This window comes from Gobius niger (assembly GCF_951799975.1).
Source record: "Gobius niger genome assembly, chromosome: 5".
Lineage (NCBI taxonomy): Eukaryota > Metazoa > Chordata > Actinopteri > Gobiiformes > Gobiidae > Gobius > Gobius niger.
The window spans coordinates 16,026,218-16,046,106 of NC_136856.1; the positions used below are offsets into that span (position 1 = coordinate 16,026,218).

The following is a 19,889-nucleotide window of genomic DNA, read 5'->3' on the forward strand; positions in this document are numbered from 1 at the left end:
AAGTTTGAGTCATCTGGAGTTTTTCATTCTCCTCTGATGCAGCAAAATCAGCGCTCAGATCTATAGGATACAGCAGGATATGTCTCACGTCTGCAAACCTGCAACAGACAGTGAGTCACTGTTGGGGACGACAACATGAGGCTGACTAAAGCGAGGGTCACCGCTGTGTTTTATTGTTGGGATAAATTTAGTCAGTGATGACGCTTATCGCACAATAACAGTAATTGTATTGTGCTTGTGGCATGTTGTAAAGTAAATATATTTTAATGTGTATATTTTGTCAAGAACTAACGCGGATTGAAGAAGTCTGAAATATTATTCTACAGATGTTGCATAGAGACTGTCACCTATCATGAATGGACATTAACACACTCCTTAAAGGTGCATTAGGCAACTTTTTGTGTGGAAAAAAAAGTTGATCTTTGTGCGTATTTGACATTGTAGCGACCCAGTGGCTGCATGAGTGTTCAGCATGACACCTTTACTCTCAATGACAGTGATCTCTACAAGGCTCCAGGGTCTATTGTTTGGAAGGTTTTCACTGCTGATGGACCCTCCCACCAGAAAACCTACAAAACAATTGATCCTGGAGGGTTGTAGAGACCACTGTTATTAAAACCTCTTGCTGCTGGGTCACTACAAGGTCAAATACGCACAAATATCAACTTTTTTTCACATAAAAAGTTGCGTAATGCACCTTTAAGTGGTGGCACGGTGGCTCAGTGGTTAGAGCTCCTGGCTCACAGTCAGACGGTTGCGGGTTTGATTCTCAAACTAGGTGAAGCGTTTCTGTATGAGTTTGTACTGTGTTCTGCCTGCGTTGATTTTCTCCAGGTGCTCTGGTTTTTGTCCTACCACTAAAAACATGCACAATAGGGTCCTCTCAAGGGCCAGGACTTCTCCAACATGGTCGTTTGAAGGATTAATAGGATTATTATGGCAAAACAAAACAAAACAAAACAAAAAGCAATGGAGTGGGCCTGCAGTTGTTGTTGTTGGGTGTGATACACCCATATACTTTATTTTTTAGTGGGAGATAAAGCTAGATTTAAATAATCAAACAAGGACTGAACATTTCTGCACCCACTGGTTTAAATGTTTTACTTTTTTATTATTTAATGGTTGAATAATTTGAGAAGTGTGTCTAACTCACCATACATGAAATACAGTTGTGAGATTTACAGCTTGAGCTATGAATCAGTCATGGGGGTGTCCAGAAACAGATTTCCATGAGGCTAAAATATGTCAAAAGTAAAATCTTATCATGTTGTAAGTCTTTGGGGGAAACCTGTCCCACGGCAGTTGTTTAAAAGCAAGACATTCCTGCTTTAAAGGGGAAGTGTGAGTTTGCGTCTGTTTGCCAGACTGTTTCCAGACGACTGGGAGTGGATTTTCGGTAACTGTCAACAAAATTAAAGCAGCAATAAAGGCATATGTCACAAGGCACCTTTATTTGCAGTATTAGGTCATGCAGTGTTTGGTAAGACAGCAGATGCCCAACACCTTTCATTACTTGGGACTTCTTCTATTCCTTCACACTAGCAGCTCCGACCTCAGCATCCTTCAAACAATAAAGACACTCTGCGTACCCAAATCAACTCAGTCTGGCTTCATCGACTCCATCTAATGTGTTCATTTCTGATCCTGTGTCCACCCTCAGGACTTCCGTATGAATCGTCTCTGCTTCCTTAAATGTTGCCCAAACTCGAGCTCTAACCCCCCGCTCCAAACCTGCCAAACAAAACCAAACTGGATGTGAATCATGTCTTGACCCGGCTCCTCTATTCAAATCCGTGAATGACAACAAAGTGATTAGATATGTTTGCGCTCTAGTCACTTCTGGTGGATTGCCTTTGGGCCTGTAACCTACCATTTTAGTTTTGTTTTCCAGCTGTCTGTTTTGTATCTAAGGGCTTGCTTTAATTCTGTTTACTGTTTAGAAACTCATCTTGTTTAGCTTTGTGTTCTCACATTGCAGCGTGGTTTACGCTGAAGAATCTGGGCCCTGTTGCTCAATGTTGTGGCCAAGGACTTTAGCATGTCCTTTTTTACGAGACCAAAGAGGGTTTACCAACACACATGAGCAAAGACTGAGGACAACCGATAACAGCTCTAAAAGTTACCGCTGACTAAACTGTGGCGATTTTGTGGTCTGAATGATAAAATGAAGTTGAAATGAGGCTTAAAAAGTCAACATAAAATAAAGGTTGCATCCAATAAATGTCTTCATTACAAGACCCCCAAAAGGTGAAGAAAAGTAGCTCTTGAAACTTGAGAATTTCAACATTTTGCGGTCTTCTCATTCACTAATTTTATTCCTATTTACCCATGTCTCAAATGTAACCCTGCTTCAATGGCCGCTATGGGACGCCTGCAGGTTTGTATTGTTTGCTCTACTGTCTAGACACAACTAAACTCCACAGACTAAACTCGATGGCCGTTCCCAATAAAACCACAACACTTGGCACCCCCCCGGTACACGGATTTGTCATCTCCAAGCTGCTTTCGTTCTCGTATCGCAGATTCTGGCCTTTGTGTGTGTTTTAATAGTAACTGAACACCACAGAATATTCATCTTTTCCTTGGAGGCAGTCTGCTTTCAATCTCAATGTTCAATTACTGAAATTTCAGCAGGGTTTCAAGTGCAATAAACTGTTAAGTACCCCATGACGTATGATCAGATAGCTAAAACTCAATAAGTGATAATGAAGAGTTTATGGGCGAGGATCAGTCTTTTAACTTTATTAACAGGCAGTCACTGAGCCAGAGCTGCTGTTTTTGATTAAGGATAACACAATTAGTTGTTGCTGCAAAGTTTGATTTGAGAGCATTTCAAATGACATTGCTCATTAGCCACCAATGGATTTTACCTATGAAATGAATGAGATTTGTATGGCAAAAGATTACAGCTTGACAAAACTAATCAAATGGCCACTGTGCAAGGGTGGAGGCCTATACAATAACTTATTTTTTCTCTTAAAGAAGAACTTAGTAACTTGTTTACCTTAATAAATCCTTTCTGTAGTCCCTCTGTGGGTAATACAAGTGTTAATGGGATGATTGTTTCTCAGAAAACCACAATTGCAGCTTCCCTGCCAATACACACTCATAGAATCACAAAGAAGAAGCTAACAGGCTAACGGGCAAAGCTAACTGTGGGCTAGTACTTTAGCAATATTTACAGCCAAGTTTGAGTGAAAAAACATTATTTTTTGTGTATTTTTTATTTTATTGTGTAATTGGATGTACCCCTCTCTCCCTGTGTCTTTTCTGTCAGCGTAGTATTTACTGCCATGGACAATTAAAGAATAAAAAAAACACAACATGTCACAACACCTGCAGTGGCGCTTATGGCCTCTAGGGGCATGAGTTACTTAGTACTGCTTGAAAATGCAAAATAGTAACCGACTTAAAGAATCCAATTACTGACTGCATCTGACTGTATTTCACTTAATGTTGAATATTCTTATATTCGACCTTAATCAAGCACATTTTCTCCAGTTTTACCCAAATCTAAAAGCTTCTCGACTGGAGCTTACAGCCTGTAGGGCAGTAAAACGCCTCAACTGAAAGCTACTAAGACCTACAAGCTTCTTCTTCTGCGTTTATATCATGTTTTCATTGCTTTGTTGTCACTTTTTTGTCACTGTGATCAAGCCCCAAAAATGTAAAAAAAAAAAAAAAAAAAGCAACAAAAACGTGATGAAAACACAAACAAAAAACTGTGACAATCAGAACAAAGGTCAAACTTTTAATTGTCATATTTATTGCTCTGTTTTATTGCCTTAATGTTTGGTGCAGCCCTGTGAGGCGACTTCTGTTGTGATATTGGGCTATACAAAACCATTAAACTTAAACTTAAACTTAAAGAGGTTAAAAGAAGGGCCTGGCATGTTTCTGGCACAAAAGACACCTTCAGCACAAGTTTGGTCAACGTCTCTTCTTGCTCTTCACGCCCTTTCATCTATACCAGAGGTGTCCAAACAGCGTGGAGGGCCAAGGATCGGTGGTCAATGCAGTCAAATATTCAGCTGGGTGCGTTAAAGAGAGATTTTTCACTTTTCTCCACACCTTTATTTAGGCTTCGAACACTAAAGCAGCGATGTCTCACAGTAAAATATTAGTTTTGAGATTTTACTCGAGTGGAATAATTAAAATTAGTCAAATACCATCTTCGGCGATGTTTGTCAAAATTGGTCTGAGGCCGCACTTTGAGCACCCTCATCTATACTATCCTGTATAGTAAAAGCAAGGCCTGCATGCTAAAATGTCCATAACAAAAATATTAGTATAGATTTGATTCACTAATGTGAGAAAACCTTCTGTCTCTCATATTCTCCACTGGAGCACCCTGACCTCATGTTTTTGTCTGAATCTTGTGCACACCTCTTTAAGAGTGACTTCACATCCTGGTCCGAAACTCCAGCTTTTATCCGGGAGTCTGTTTATCACTCAGCTTCTCTCTCTAACGAGCTCGATCTGGCTCTTAATTACACTCATCACGAACCAGACCACTGCTCTTTGCTCTCACACGCCACTCCCCTCAGGATCCGACTGCTACACTAACCAGAGTACTTTCACTCACGTCAAACTGCTCTCTTCTCTTTCATTGAACAAGGAGACTATTTTTAGCCTCAGTGAATCAATGCACAAATGAATGAATGGATAGGTAAAGTTTGTACCTGCTGGTACCAAGGTTGCTGTTTTTCTTGCTGCACATACAGTGGGAACCAGACGTTTAAAGACACATTTGCATTTTTTTCTCACTGTCTGACATGAAACCATAATTGACTTGTACTTTTTTAGGTAAATTAGAATTTCATAAAATGATTTCTATTTGCTAAATGCCAGAAGAATTATAGATAGAATTGTCTACACTTTTATATTACTTTTTACAGAGCCAAAAGTTTACATGTACATTTCATTAATATTTGGTAGCATTGCCTTTAAACTGTATAACTTGGGTCAAACGTTTTGGATTTCCTTCCACAAGCTTCTCACAATAGTTGGCAGGAATTTTGGTCCATTCGTCCAAACAGAACTGGTGTAACTGAGACACATTTGTAGGCCACCTTGCGTGCACATGCTTTTTCATTTTACACTGGATTGAGATCAGGACTTTGTGATTGTCACTTCAAAACATTGACTTTGTTATCCTTAAACCACTTTGTAACCAGTATTGGCCATATGCTTTGGGCATTGTCCATTTGGAAGACCCATCAGCGCCCAAGCCTTAACTTACTGGCTGATGTCTTGAGATGTTGCTCCAATATTTCCACAAAGTGTTCTTTCTTCATGATGTCATCTATTTTGTGAAGTGCACCAGTCCCTCCCACAGCAAAACAACCCCACAGCATGATGCTGCCACCCCTGTAGTTCAAATTTGGGATTGTGTTCTCAGGCTTGCAAGATTCACCCTTTTTCCTAACGTGGCGATGATCATTATGGCTTAACAATTTTTTTTGTTTTTTTGTCGGACCACAGGATGTGTCTCCAAAAATTAAAGTCTTTACCCTTGTGTGCATTTGCAAGCTCCAAACTGGCTTGTTTATGTCTGTTTTGGAGTAAGGGCTTCTTCCGGGCAGAGTACCCTCTCAGCCCATGTCGTGCAGTACTTGTTTCACTCAACTACAACAACAAAAAAGTTTCTCATTCTTCTTGTCTATTGAAGTCTTTGGCTGGAAAATCTATGCATATAAATACATTAAAGGTTGAATTGTTTTCTGAAATCAAGCAACACCATACGTGCTACTTTTTTTGCCAGTCCCAAAGTCAGATTGAGGCCAGGGTTGACAAGCTGTGGCTACCCATTTGACAAATTAGAAATTACGCAAATCAAAATAGTTTTACTAATAATCACTAGTTGCTGTAGTTATTGCTATGCTATGCTAAGTGACTCATATCTTTATTTAGAATTAGTTAGCATATTTCTACCTTTATTTTACTTTACTGCTTGTGAGTTTTTGGGTATTGTGTTTGGGTTTTCATAATTATGAGGTTTAATACAATTTATTTCACCTTTTCTTATTTTCTTAGCAATGCCTGTAATTGAAAATAATTTTCCTGTGTGGATCAATAAAGTTAAGTAGTTTTTGGTTGCACTTGCACTAATTTCGACAGCTGCGCACTAAAATGTCTTGTCCACGGTATCACTGTCCGTTTTTCTTCCTGACACTCTTTCCTAACACTGGATTTCTCCTTGTTTTGCAGGGCCGCCTGTAAGTACCGCATCTCCTCCATCACCTGCTCCAGGTTGTATCCGAATGAACTGTTACTGAGATGCTCTTTTGCACCGAAGCCTGAGCACTTTGACACATGTAGAGGATTCAAAGAGAGTCTCGTCTGGTTGGCTATAAAACCAGATTCATTCACGCACACAAAACTGTCACACAGCCGACCACACGTGCATCCACAAAGCCGGTGGACCACCAAGCAGCAAATGGACACAAATGGCTCCCTTGTGATGCTCTAACCTCTGCTAATGCAGCCCATAAAACTAAATGTGAGGTAGTATTTTTTCATATCGCACACATAAACACCCAAACAATCGTCGTAAGTGCCTCATTACAGACAATTGGCTGCGGTAATTGGATTATTGTAACTTTAAATAGAACTGAACCAGTTGCAAATGCGAGATTTTATTCATAATGCTGGTCACATGTGGCACAGATCAGATATGCAGAAATGGGCCAGAGAGAGTGCATGCCCCGGAAATGTGTGTGGCTCGAATGGGGTTTATTAGCAAACCCATCCCAGCAGGTGACTTTCTCCCGAATTCCCCCCCACGAAACGATGTAGAAAATCTTTTCATGAACGCAACGAAACCTCTTCCTCCTGGTGATAAAAAAATTCAAAGCACATTTAATCACCTGAGAATGAGGTGACATAATCTCGACATAAAAAATCATCCAGGAATGTGCAATAAAGTGGTTGAGTTTGATCAGAAAGGTGTTATTTTGTGTGGTGTGTACGTGCGAGCTAACCCATCTAAACTGTATTGTGCTCTGATGTCTAACCTCACCAGGGCAAAGCTGGACGGGACGGATACCCGGTAAATCTCACCTGTTTAATTTATCCTGTCCCTCTCCCATTCAGTCTATGCTCTAACTTCTTCTTCACGGCTTTACTAAGTCTGGCTTTCCCTCTTGTTTGCTCGTGTGTGTTGCTCTTGGTAGCACAGCAGGCCACAAACACAACACTGAATCTGTACCTATTGTTGATCAACCTGGAGAAAAGGAACCCTATAACCTGCAAACTCCACTCAAAAGGACCCCACATGGTCTGATATTGAGAGCAAAAATAATCTAAAATGGACGTCGAGGTAGCAGACTGGCATTCGATGTGAGGCCGTCTCCCGGAGCTCACCCACAGCTGGTCCACGCTCCTGCGCTTTACCCTGTGCATAACTCAAGCTACACATAAAAACACGTATAAATCTACCGGAGTCATGTCTGCGCAGTGCAGTGAGTAAACATGAATCCATGGGTGCCCTTTTGAAGATATCATCAGTCAACATTAATCCCAGGAGTGTAAACTGTGCACGGGGGAAATTGGAAACACACACTGGGCGTTACAAATCATGGCCCTCAGCTTCAAATTGGCTTTAGTGATGTTTGAAAAATATACTGTAACTGCACACATCCATAACAGCTGAATTCAAAGCAGATCCTCCTCGTACCGCCTGTGACGTGTGGCGGCCTCTAGTGGACAGTCATAGATCACATCAGCAGCTCTCGGAAAGGGTGGACGTCTTCTGCTTATTTGTGGTTTGTGGCATCATCAAATACTCATCAGAAGCCATTAGAGTGCAGTGTATTTTGGTCTGCGGGGCAAATTGGCTCAATTAACTTATGTTTGGAGGCACAGCAGTTGCCATGACACCCAATAGAGATTGTTTTGTCCACTAATTTAACCTCTTAACCCCCACCTTAAGCGAGCACTTTTTCTCCAGTTAATATCCAGGTATCCAGGCATTACTCAAATCTAGGTTTAAGAGGTTAAATACTAAACCCACAGACACATTTTTTCTTCTTTTGTTTCAATCACAGAGCCTTAAAGTGCATGACAATTTTTGATAAAACATAGTCGATTATATTTAAGATTTTGCTAATGATTATACCCAGCTTTTTTAGTTTGGCCATAGTTTAACTTCCTTATTGGACACTGACAGGAAGTGACATAGAAAAGAAGGTGAACAATTTTAAACTGTTGCCGTGCCAACCATGTTAAGTCAATGGGAAATGAGGCAAACTACTATTCTGTTTCACTTCCTGTTTGTAGCTTAAAAATGTAATAAAAATAACCTCTTAGCCCAACATTTCTTCATTAAAATTGCTGCTTCACTGAAATAAAATGATAATTATGCAACTGCTGAACTTTCAACTGATGTTGTTCGGTCATATTTTCAAACGCATTAAAACCTGTCAATAGAGTTCGGGAATGTGACGTCATATCGCTAAGCATTATGGGATTAGCAGCAATTGTAAACTAATGGAGATTTTAGAAGTTAAAATACTGGAGTTATTGTTCACATTAAAACACTTGGACACCACAGTGAGTTAGATGTATTGACCAGCAGTAACTCAGCAGCTAACGGAGCTGTTCCGCGGCTATTTTCTCCACTTTATAAACTGTTTTTAGCTAATGTTAGTCAATGGAAATGTATGCTAACAGCTGCAAAGATGGCCGATTTCCATGGTAGCTGTAGACTATCCCGAACTCAATAGCCCTTTAAAGCATACACATTTCAATATCAAACTTTGCTGAAAATTATTGTATTGAATAGAATTTGCAACACCATCTGTTTGCTGGATATGGCATCAACTTGACTAACACAGGCTAAAAGTAAATTTGTTGTCAAAATTAGCACTGCGCCAGGCTCATGATAAGTGCAAGTGAGACTAAACCTGTGAGTCTTGTATTACGCAGCATTATTTGGACTGTTGGGAAGTCCGGGTCCCAGGGGGCTGTTGCTGAGTCCCAGGCTTGATCCCATTCGGATTCCCAGTCTGCCTGGCACTGCACGGCCGTCCTGACGGGAAATGCCTGCTGCTAATTACACACAGGTGGAGCCCTGTGCACACTTGCAAATATGTCTGCGCATTCGAAGGTTTGTTTGTCTGTGACTTTATCCATCTTCGTCATTGCCATTGGAGGAAATAGACCTAATTATTCAACGGGACATCTGTTGGGGAGGAGAAGAGGCAAACGGTTTTGCGTTAATGACATTTGAGAATCTCAGATGGAGAGGAGCAACTTAAAGCAGAACTAAGTAACTTCTTTACCTTAATAAATCCTTTTCATGGTCCTTCTGGTAATACAAGTGTTAATGGGATGATTGGGACTTTCATCCCCCCTGGTGTCTCTGGCCAGAAAACCATGTTTGCAACTTTCCCTGCTCCGACCCGGGGGCACAATGCATATTAATGGAATCAAGAAGAAGAAGCTAACCATGCTGACGGGCAAAGCTAACCACGAGCTAGCGCCACTTTAGCAGTATTTACAGCCAAGTTTGAGTGTCAAAAATGATCTCCATTGTGTATTTGGGTTGTGGCACCATGTACAACATCCCTCTCTCCCTCCTTTGTCTTTTCTGTCAGCATAGTATTTACTCTCGCAGACAATTAATGAGTAAAAAATACAAAACATGCTACTATGCCTGCAGTGGGGCGCATGGCCTCTAGGGGCATAAGTTACTTACTTCTGCTTTAATACAACTCATTCATTATATCAATTTCATTATTTGCTAAAGGGATTGGGTTCACAAATTTGCCATGTTAATCCAAAGGCTCAAAGTCCATCTGACAACAATAACACATGTGTGACTGAAATATGATTCCCATTTCAATAGCAAAAATCTCCCTACTTTATTTGAGCGGATGCCAGTTTTTGTCCAATTATTACAGAGCTTCTGCACAAAACAAACCTCTTATCTCAGTATATTCAAGTGTGTCATCTTTTGTTGCCTTCATTTAGTCTTTAGAGTGGAAGCAGAACATTGGCAGAATCTAGCTGTGTAAATCGCAGCACGGTACTTTTCATGCATAATGAAACATGTGCACTGGGGCTTAGATTCATTTTATCAGCTTTGTTATTGTTTTTTTTCACCCATGGGATCATACTCAGTCAAAACACATATATTAAGGTAAATTCTAACATAGGATTCTGGTCCTTTAATATCAAGCTATGTCAGAAATTAAACAACACAGGCAAAATCCAGCAGATTGCATCGTCCATAGATTTACTGCTATGGCTCTACTGGTGAAGATCATGCTCAAGCTTAACATACTATTGTGTCCAAATACTAATACGTGTATGAATCATAACTCCAGTGTTTTACATCTTAAAATCAACATTGCCGGATTATTACGGAATGCGCCTGGAAATCTTACACCCCAGAAATCGCTGCGGTTTTGGCGACACAGTCCCGAGACGTTACATGAACCCACTGAATCCAGGCTCGAAGTCGTCTTGTTACGTAAGTGTTACATGCGTGATAAGTTCATGAGGTGGTTGTTCAAGAAATGTCAGGAAGGCAGATGCGTGTGTGAAGTTACAGAAAAACAACAGTAGATTAATCAAAGTGGCAGTGAGCACATGTTCAGAGGTGATCAGGTTTCGTTCCGCTGAAAGTTTAAAAGCGTTGGGTGCCTGTCGGGTAGCACTGTTTGTATATCTTGCCCATACGTGCAGATGGAGAGGCCTGCAGTTTATGTTCGTCTGAGTAACAAAGGCCAGAGCTCCGTGAGGGTAACGAGGAGAGTGCATGAGTCAGATCAGTGTCTGGAGGATCAGCGGTCTTTAGTCCGTGAGCATTTCGGTGCAAACTTAAAGGTGAAGTAAAACAGAGCCACTCTATTACGCAACCTAATCATGTTTGTGTTTTCCTTTCATTATGGCTGTGTTTAGACCACAACATGTTCTCAATTTGATATGTATGCACAGTGCTGTAGTTATATCTAGTAATCAGACCAAGCTCGATATCAATAAAAAAAAACATTTATCTCTCGAAGTTATTTCATCTGGACTTAAAAGAAATGTTCTCATCTCACACTAAATATCCCTAAACCTGGAGCTGGACCAACAGCAATCTGGTTCAGGAAGAATAATTTGAGACACCAAGTTTCACCAGGATTTCTCCCTCGGAGCAAAGACAAATTCAGTCAATCTTCATAGCTGCTCTAGATGTAGCTGCTGGTGTGAAACATGGTGTCTCTTTTAAAAGGACATTTTTTAGGGAGCCTTTTCAGGATTAATCTTATTTGATAAAACTACAAAGTAATTTTCAGCTCATAGGACCATCCCATTGATTCTTTATTCTCCCCTTTAATTCAGCAATAACTATTGTAGGATACCCGGTAAGTCTCACCCAAAATGATTTAGACCAATTTTATACCAACCATTATAAACCAATAATAACAGGCCAGTAATGTTATAACTTAAGTAATAATTCAAAAGTATTCATGACATTTGCCAGTAATGTTATAGTTAATATTTATGAAGGTATTACTAAAGATGTCGATCTCATCGGTCTAATTGACTTATGAAAGTATAATAGCCCTACAACTGCCTTAAAGGTGCATTACGCAACTTTTTAGGTGAAAAGATGAAAAAAATGTTAACATTTGTGCGTATTTGACCGTAGTGACCCAGCGGCTGTATGAGTGGTAAGCATGGCACCTTTTCTTTCGGCTACAGTGGTCTCTACAACGCTCCAGGATCAATTGTTTTGTAGGTTTTCTGGTGAGAGCAGTGAAAACCCTCCACACAATTGATTCTGGAGCGTCCGAGAGACCACTGTGACGGAAAGTAAAGGCGCCATGCTGACAACTCATACAGCCGCTGGGTCACAAGCACAAATGCGCACAGATATCAGTTGCATAATTTACTTTTAAATGAAGAAAAAAAATTGTAAGAACCATCAAAAACATTTCAATTGAAGTCATTTTGGTGCATTATAATGACGAATTAACTAATAATTATCACATGGTCAACAATCTTGTTACAATATTGGCCTGTTACTGCGTTAAAACTGGCTAAAATCATTACATCATTGGCCTTTATGACATTATAAGCTGTCGGTTTCAGCATTTCTTCCCGGCGTCCTCACTGATCACATGTATTATAGACTAATACCCTACTATCTTTGATCAGAAAAGATCTTAAATGATTTGACATCTGACTTTTTGTTGTGCGATTGGTTTCCATGGTTCATTCAGATCTTAAGTTAAAAAAAAAAAGTGTCATTTAAATTGCAAGTGATCTTTGCCTCTTCGCATGACATCATATCCTCTTTCTGATGTTGCTGCAAAGCTCACAAACAAATATGGATGACATATGCATCCGTTTCCAAACGCCTGTCCACGAGTGTGCGTGCTCGGCCTTCCCCTCAGGTGGCCCTCACATGTCTCTGCGGCGTTACGTTAATCAGACTTATGCATGCAGAAGGCCCTCTCTTACAGGGAGAATAGTAATATGATAAACAGCGCTAATGAAGTGCCGTCTCCAGCATATCCTCATGTGATAAGTGTGTTTTTTCCCCTGGTTTAACCTCGTCACTTCTTCCTATCATCAATCACGCAGGCGCGCTTTGAGTTTCAGAAAATTAGCCTCTCTCTGTCAAACAAAAAGCCCCCTGCAATTGACTCTCATTCATTCGGAGCATGCCCGATCACTGCTTTGTGTAAACACGGGTGCCAGCCTGTGACAGACAGAGGACCCCGCTAAGCAAAAACAAGCCCGGGCCGCCATTGTTCACACACTCCGAGATTAAAGCCAGACCGCAGCACTCTGCATTTGAAGTCGTTTCATGCCCCAAACACACAATCTGCAGCGCTTTTATCGATTCTGAAGCAATGGGAGAGTGTTGTCAGCTTTGTCATATATCACAGATTTGAGCGCTGGCGAGGACTTTCTTCTCAACCAGAGTGTAAACATCAACATACGTATAGGATTGCTGTGGGAGATGTGAGTCAGAGATGAAATCCTTCAAATTTTTGAATGAAATGAGGCTCTTTAACTTTCTAATGTGTTTAAGAAGACACTTTTTCTCTCTTTTAAACCGTGAGCCGTGAGAAGATATTTTAGTGACAGGGTGATGAGGGACAAAGTTTACCCAAAAAACTTTTTCTGCATATTCCTATTTATTAATATTGCCTGCAGTTTGCAAACTATCCACCAGGGAGTGCTGCAGCGCCCTCAGCACCCTGGGTTCCCACGGCTTTGCTTTTAACCATGCTATAATGCTGCTCCTTCATGAAACACCTTGAGTAATCCTGCATCTTCGGCTTGCCTCTCACCTGCCGTTGTCATGAGACGGTGCTTCTCTTTATTTTCAAAGTTCAGACAGCCCTCCTGGACCGAGTCAACTCCAAAGAGGTGACATGAGCGCTTAGACCGCCTCCTCTCAAAGCAGTTCTTACCAATAGCAAGGCAGGAGCTCAGATTGTCGATCGTCTCATGACCCACCTTGCCAGTGTGAATGGAGCGTGTGAGTGGATGGTTGGTGGTGGTCGGAGGGGCTGAAGGCGCAGATTAGCAGCCTCGCACCGTCAGTCTGCCCCAGGACAGCAGTGATTACAATCGTAGCCACCACTGAGTTAACCTCTCCCTAGGGGTTAGTGGCTAAATGTAGCACTTTACAAGACTCAATACTAAACCATTAGTACAGCGCAGAAATGATGCCTGATTTACTTTATTGTTTCCCAGACAAATACATTTTTTAAAGTTATAAAACCTCATTTGCTGAAAAGACAAATTGCTTACAGTTTTTGTTTGAATTTTATAGACGTTATTGCGTTAAAATTAGTGTTGAGCAATAATTTAACTCTATTGGTATACCGGTAGAAACATTCCCCATGATTGGAATTTGTCTCTTACCGGTATAAATGATAACTCAATCTACGGACTGGAGCTGGTCCAAGCATCAACTTTCACATAGATTTAGCAACTTTTCAAACCTCCTGTGACTATTTTTGGAGACGGGGCAAGCAACAAATATTCTGTTACCCTCCAGCATTTTAATAAAATCACCATCGCGCCCTGGATGTTTTCTCAAAGCACACCCAGCGGCTCTCCGTGTGCAGGTAAGTCCCACGCCTCAAAATAACTCCTCCGATCGCCGCCAGCGTCTCGTCTTCTCTCGGGTCTGTTTTATGACTGATCACAAACAAAGGCTTCGTCTAAACTCGCCTTTCACACCGGATGATAACTAATAATCCAACTCCGCAAAGTGAAAGTACGGAAATCTGCTCTGACATCGACGTCAGCGTTCCATTAATAGCAGCGAAACACTTCCTGTCCCTTCCTGTCCCTACAAAATAAAAGCCGTCAATGTTCCAGCAGCTGGGAGAGTGTGATCGTGAAAGAGTCAGAATATCACTACAACAGGAGCAGCAGATTTAAGCCGATTTCTGAGCATTGTCCACCACTCAGATAGGACTAAGGGAATATGTTCAGTCCCGGCGCCAGCTCAGTACAGAAGGGGGGGCAGCTGAAAACCGAGGGGGGGCGATGACGTGTACGCATGCATAGTATGACAAAACGTATGCAGCCCAACTGTTTAATACAAGCCACATAGAAACGTGATAACAAGTTACAATAACACACAGGCACAAGTAAAGATACCTGCTTTAACACAACGTAACTATTAAGAAACAGACGAAAACAAGGCGTTCACTCACTACTGGTGGTCTGCCGCGCCCACGCCTCGGCAGGTGCTCCTCAGCTTCTCCGGTTCTCCTGTTGCTTCTGAAAGGCTGCAGGGACGGCGACGGTGTCGTCATGTTTGGCTTTTTCAGCCATGTGCGAATGTCCATTTGGAACACAAAATATAGCTGCTAGCTACAGGCTACTCCTTATGGCGGGATGATGCACTGATGACATTGTTAGCAGTTGCCTGATGGGTTCAAGGACCACTAGAAACTAGAATTTGAATTTCCAAAACTGTTCATTAGTCAGTGGAGTTTCTTCTGAGTTTTAGGTTGTTTTGAACACATCATAGACTGAAAACAATATATTAAAAAATGAAAACACTACATTTTGACTGAGGGGGCGGGACTGTACCCGTGAGGGGGCAACGCCCCCTCACGCCCCCTCTTGACGCCGGGACTGAATATGTTTAAGAACTTAAAGGGACTATTCAGAGTTTAAAAATGTTAAAATTATGTATTTTCCTCCCCTACATGTTCCAACAATGTCCTAAGGTGTAGAATGAGCCCAGACCTGTTCACCACAACTGCCTCTAAAATCTTGCACTGTCACTCAAAAAGTTTTACTTCGAAGCTGCAGTTACACATGTGACCAGAGGTGGCAGCAGTGAGTATAAAATGGCTAACTTGAATCTAGCCCCTTTAAATAAATCAGTTCATTTAATTATATCATATCGTCATATCGTGATACATACCTACAAATATCTCGGTACATGCTTAGGTCCATATCGCCCAACCCTATAGTTAAAATGACTCGCAATGATGTTATTGTTGCTATTTAAAGGCAGTCAAACAAAATCACAAATGTTTCCCATGTCTCTCAGCCCTACTGTTACGAAACAGCTCTTCACCTATTTTTCATTCCTTATTTATTTCCGATACGATAAATAAACACATTCAGGCTCAATTGCTCCACTGTCTGTGAACTTGAAGACGCTTTTATTTTTATGGCGGTAACTATTTTGACAACAGAAAACCAGACCGGCGTTTTATTGGCATTAGCCGTGTGTGAGACGTCTGCTCTGAAGTGCAGACACAGTCGTTTCATGCCGCATCCTCAACAATTACTCTCTAACTGCTTAATTACAAGTCTGCACCCCAGGACACACAATTAGGGGAGTAATTAGCTCAGCACAGGCACACCTCATCCCATTATAGTGCAGGGGCAAATACGGGGGTTCACACACTCGCACGGACCTGGCCGCCCCCAAACAAGACGATTTTCCAAAGATGTGTTTAAAAGCTTACATGGTGGAAATGCTTACTCTGGAGTTTTCTTTGTGCTGAGGACAGTGTTGTAGAAAACCAGTTCACCCTTTCCTCAAACGGAGGGTAATCCTTACAATGTATTTTAATATGTTTCCCCTTATTCTAGTCATTTCATGTTCACTTGAGGACCAGGGACTCACTCGACACATTTGGTGCCATCCGCAAACAGGCCAAACTGGGACAGTGCATTTTAATGACCACAAATGGGATCCTTGCACGTAAACACGCCTTGCAGGATTGTAACCAGTTGCTATTTTCCATTTGCCGTTCCATTCTCGCACTCACGATCGCAGTCTCGAGCATCCTGGTTCTTTTAGCGGTAGGGAAAACCAGAGTCAAGTGGAGAACACCCAAACTCCTCGCAGAAACCCGAGACCTTTATGCTTTGAGGCAAGAGCGCTAACCACTGCGCCACCTCGCCAAAACACCATATTGTTTTCGTTCCTTACATGTCAGTCTTGCTGTGTTGTTTCACGACTTTTTTGGTGTTTTACGTCATATTATTTTCTTGTTGCTTTAAGTCCTTTCAACTCACAACGATCACGCCTGTGTTACTTAAAAATGCCCAAACTTTTTACTACTAAAGTGGAAGAGAGAGGCACCTGAGTTCATTATTGCAGACAGAGAAGATGCTGAACTTGAAGTCAGTTTTGTTTTTTCTCCAGTTTGGCGCTATCCAAATCTAAAAGCTTCTTGAAGAAACTAGCGACATAATAGCGAACAAAATGAGACAACAAAATGAGACAAAAAAGCAACCAAAGAAAAACAGTAAATTGACAAAGAAGCAATGAAAAAGAGACAAAAATGTGACAAAAATGTGACGAAAATGTGACAAAAATATGATGATAATGTGACAAAAATATGATGAAAAAGAGAAAAATGTGACAAAAATATGATGAAAATATGACAAAACTATGATGAAAATATGACAAAACTATGATGAAAATGTGACAAAAATATGATGAAAATGTGACAAAAATATGATGAAAAAGAGACAAAAATTTGACAAAAATGTGACAAAAATATGATGAAAATGTGACAAAAATATGATGAAAATGTGACAAAAATATGATGAAAAAGAGACAAAAATGTGACAAAACTATGATGAAAATGTGACAAAAATATGATGAAAAGTGACAAAAACATGATGAAAAAGTGACAAAAATGTGACAAAAACATGATGAAAAAGTGACAAAAATGTGACAAAAATATGATGAAAATGTGATAACACAGGACACAAAAGAGCAACAGAAATGTAGAGAGCCTATTGGCTGTAAGCTTTTAGATTTGGGTCAAACTGAACTGGAGAAAATGCACTTGGTTAAGGCGGGGGTTAAGAGGTTAACCATAAGCCAGGTCAAAACATCTTCTGAAATTTCAAAGGTAAAATCTACCATCGACGTTTAGTCTGTCCTCCACCTCAATGGGCTCTTTCGATTCAATGTGTGAGCGCAACCTGTGAAAAACAGTGTTCATGTACTTGAACTGGTGGTTTCGTGGACATACTTCCCTCTGATAGATCAATATAGAGCGTGCTATTTTTACTCAGGTTTTATCTCTCGTGTCGAATCCCGCAGGACGTCCCAAGACAATGCAGGCACGGGCAAATCTGTATAGGCTTAAGTCCAATACCGATGTCTTTGTTTTCATATCTGGCACGTTTTTGCCCTTGTCCTTCCATTAAAACGTCACTCATGACCCCGTGCTGCTGATTTAGTGTGGAGTCGTTTATTTAGAGCACCGTTTTATCACTTATCAAAGGGCCTGTATTGTTGTTTGCATCACAGCGGGACAGGGGCAGGAAGGGCATGTAGGGTTGGCGGGACGGTGTGTGGCTTGTTGGTGTCCATAAATCTGCGTGTTCAGCCCTGACCCCCGCGTGTTCACCTCCAAAACTCATCCGCACGAGTCGACGAGGAGCCAGGCTTTGTAAACATTGCCAGATGCACCAATACATCCCCCCCGCTCATATTCTGAATCCCTGTTCACAGACTTGAAGATGCAAAGACGGCACAAAGGCTGTAACGGCACAAGTTTGTTTACAAAATGTGGTGTTTTTGCAAATTGCAGTGTCAGTTCATATAGTTCATTCTTAGTTAATTCTCTTCAATACTAGACATTTTCAGTTCTTCTTACGATGGAAAACTCCTCCACGAGAGTCAGAGGTTGGTAGTACTTTGTTGCCACTACAATAAATTACAGTACTTGAGTAACTTTTGAAGCAATTGTACTTCTTTGAGTAGTTTTATTGCATTGTAGCATAGTAACAGTGCTAATGCTTGAGTAATCTCTAATAATTTGATCCTCTTTCCACTTTGAGTGAGTCTGTAAGTGGAAAAAGCATCACGCTGACATATGAAAATAGATCAAGGTCTTTAGTTAAAACTTCAATTGATTTTATTGCTTCTTATCTGAAGAATATTTTTTGTGCAATATAATCTGATAGTATGAGTACTAAATATTGACCTCTATGAAATGCTTAAACAACTGTTCGGTGTTGTTTGAAATAACATCATCCTGTATTATAACAGTGAGATTAATCATACTTTTGAAGCACCTCAGAGTCTTATTTACCTAAAGACAAACATGAATAGGCCCTTGAGAGTAACATCGCTCTAAAGCACAAATCAGAAGAAGAAGAAATGCTTAAACTTTCTCCAGACTCCATCCTCCAGCTCTGCCTGTTCATCAAAGCCCTGCTCCTGTGGTAGGTTTCCACCGGGGGCCTATAGACTGTATTGTTCCCATGGGGCTGCTAAAGTAGTGGGGGGATCCAAAAGCCTGACTTATGTAAGCTGTCCTGGGCTGGAGAGGATGATTGTTAATGATGGTTTCCAGTCGGCGAAACCATCACTGCAAAGATTTGAGCAATCCAGTTACTCGAGGGACTCTGTAAAAACTGTTAGCTTAACATCAAGTGTGCTTGTTAAGGAGGAAGTCTTACGGCATACATCACTTGGAGTGTTTTTGGAAAGTTTGCACGCTGTGTTAAGTGAATAGACTGTCGAGCAAAGAGTTTTCAGTTTTTGTAATTGTTTAGGCTCACAATGTTTAAGTTTCAACACAAAAACTCGACCTCTCTCCATCTCCTGTGGAACCCATTTCTAGTAAAGTGTATTTGGGACAAATGTTTGTGTCTCAGTCATCCAGGAATTCCCCATTGTAGCTGAGAATCTTTCCCCACATCTTCAGAGGCATATTCTTGCTCTTGTTGTCCAATGACTGTTTAACACTTGTAACTATTTTAATACATCTCTCACTGGCTTAACCAGTCTTGCATTTGAAGAAGAGGAAAAGTGAAGTGGTACGTTGGTATCAGACGTACATATCGCCTGGCACCCGGCCTCATTGAAAACTTTGGAGGAGATAGTTCCACGTCTCGGCGGGAGGTGTTATGGAAGAATTGTGGTTTGGTTTGGTTTGGTTTGGTCTAAGTAGAATGAAAACTGGAGAGAAGTTGTCTTGGACTAAGCATGCAGGTTTATTTGACATATGCATATGGAGAGACATTTTGCACAGGTTGTACAAAGATACTCTGTCGGTCCAGAGCCAGGACACAGTATTTATACAAACAGACTGTATCATGTGTCATACGTTCCAGACCAATGGTCTAACAGGTCAAAGTATTCTTAAATTGTTGAGACGCAAAGATGAAATGCACAGATACAGCAGATACATAAGACGCCATGGACAAGGACGTCTCCATAGATTAGATGACTGGTTATCTAGAAGGAACAAATGAAGTAATGCTCACTGAATATAGGTCACTGTATGTAATCAAATGTCCATAAAACAGTTCAGACAGTTAATGATCCAGATTTCTATAACAGAGGCCGTTCTCAGCCTCATGTGAACAGGAGAGAACGAGGACGAGCGCAGAGCTGTCACGTCACAGCCTTGTTTGAACACTGA

General features: G+C 41.0%; 1 protein-coding gene across 1 annotated transcript in view; it reads left to right on the top strand.

The window, feature by feature from the left end:
- LOC306963054 (uncharacterized protein) overlaps positions 1-19,889 on the top strand; it is a 163,580-nt gene that overhangs the window by 118,333 nt on the left and 25,358 nt on the right. Inside the window, exons 4-5 of the mRNA XM_079556494.1 lie at positions 6,211-6,218; positions 7,025-7,051. Of these exons, the coding sequence (XP_079412620.1) occupies positions 6,211-6,218; positions 7,025-7,051 (35 nt within the window). The remainder of the gene's footprint in view (positions 1-6,210; positions 6,219-7,024; positions 7,052-19,889) is intronic.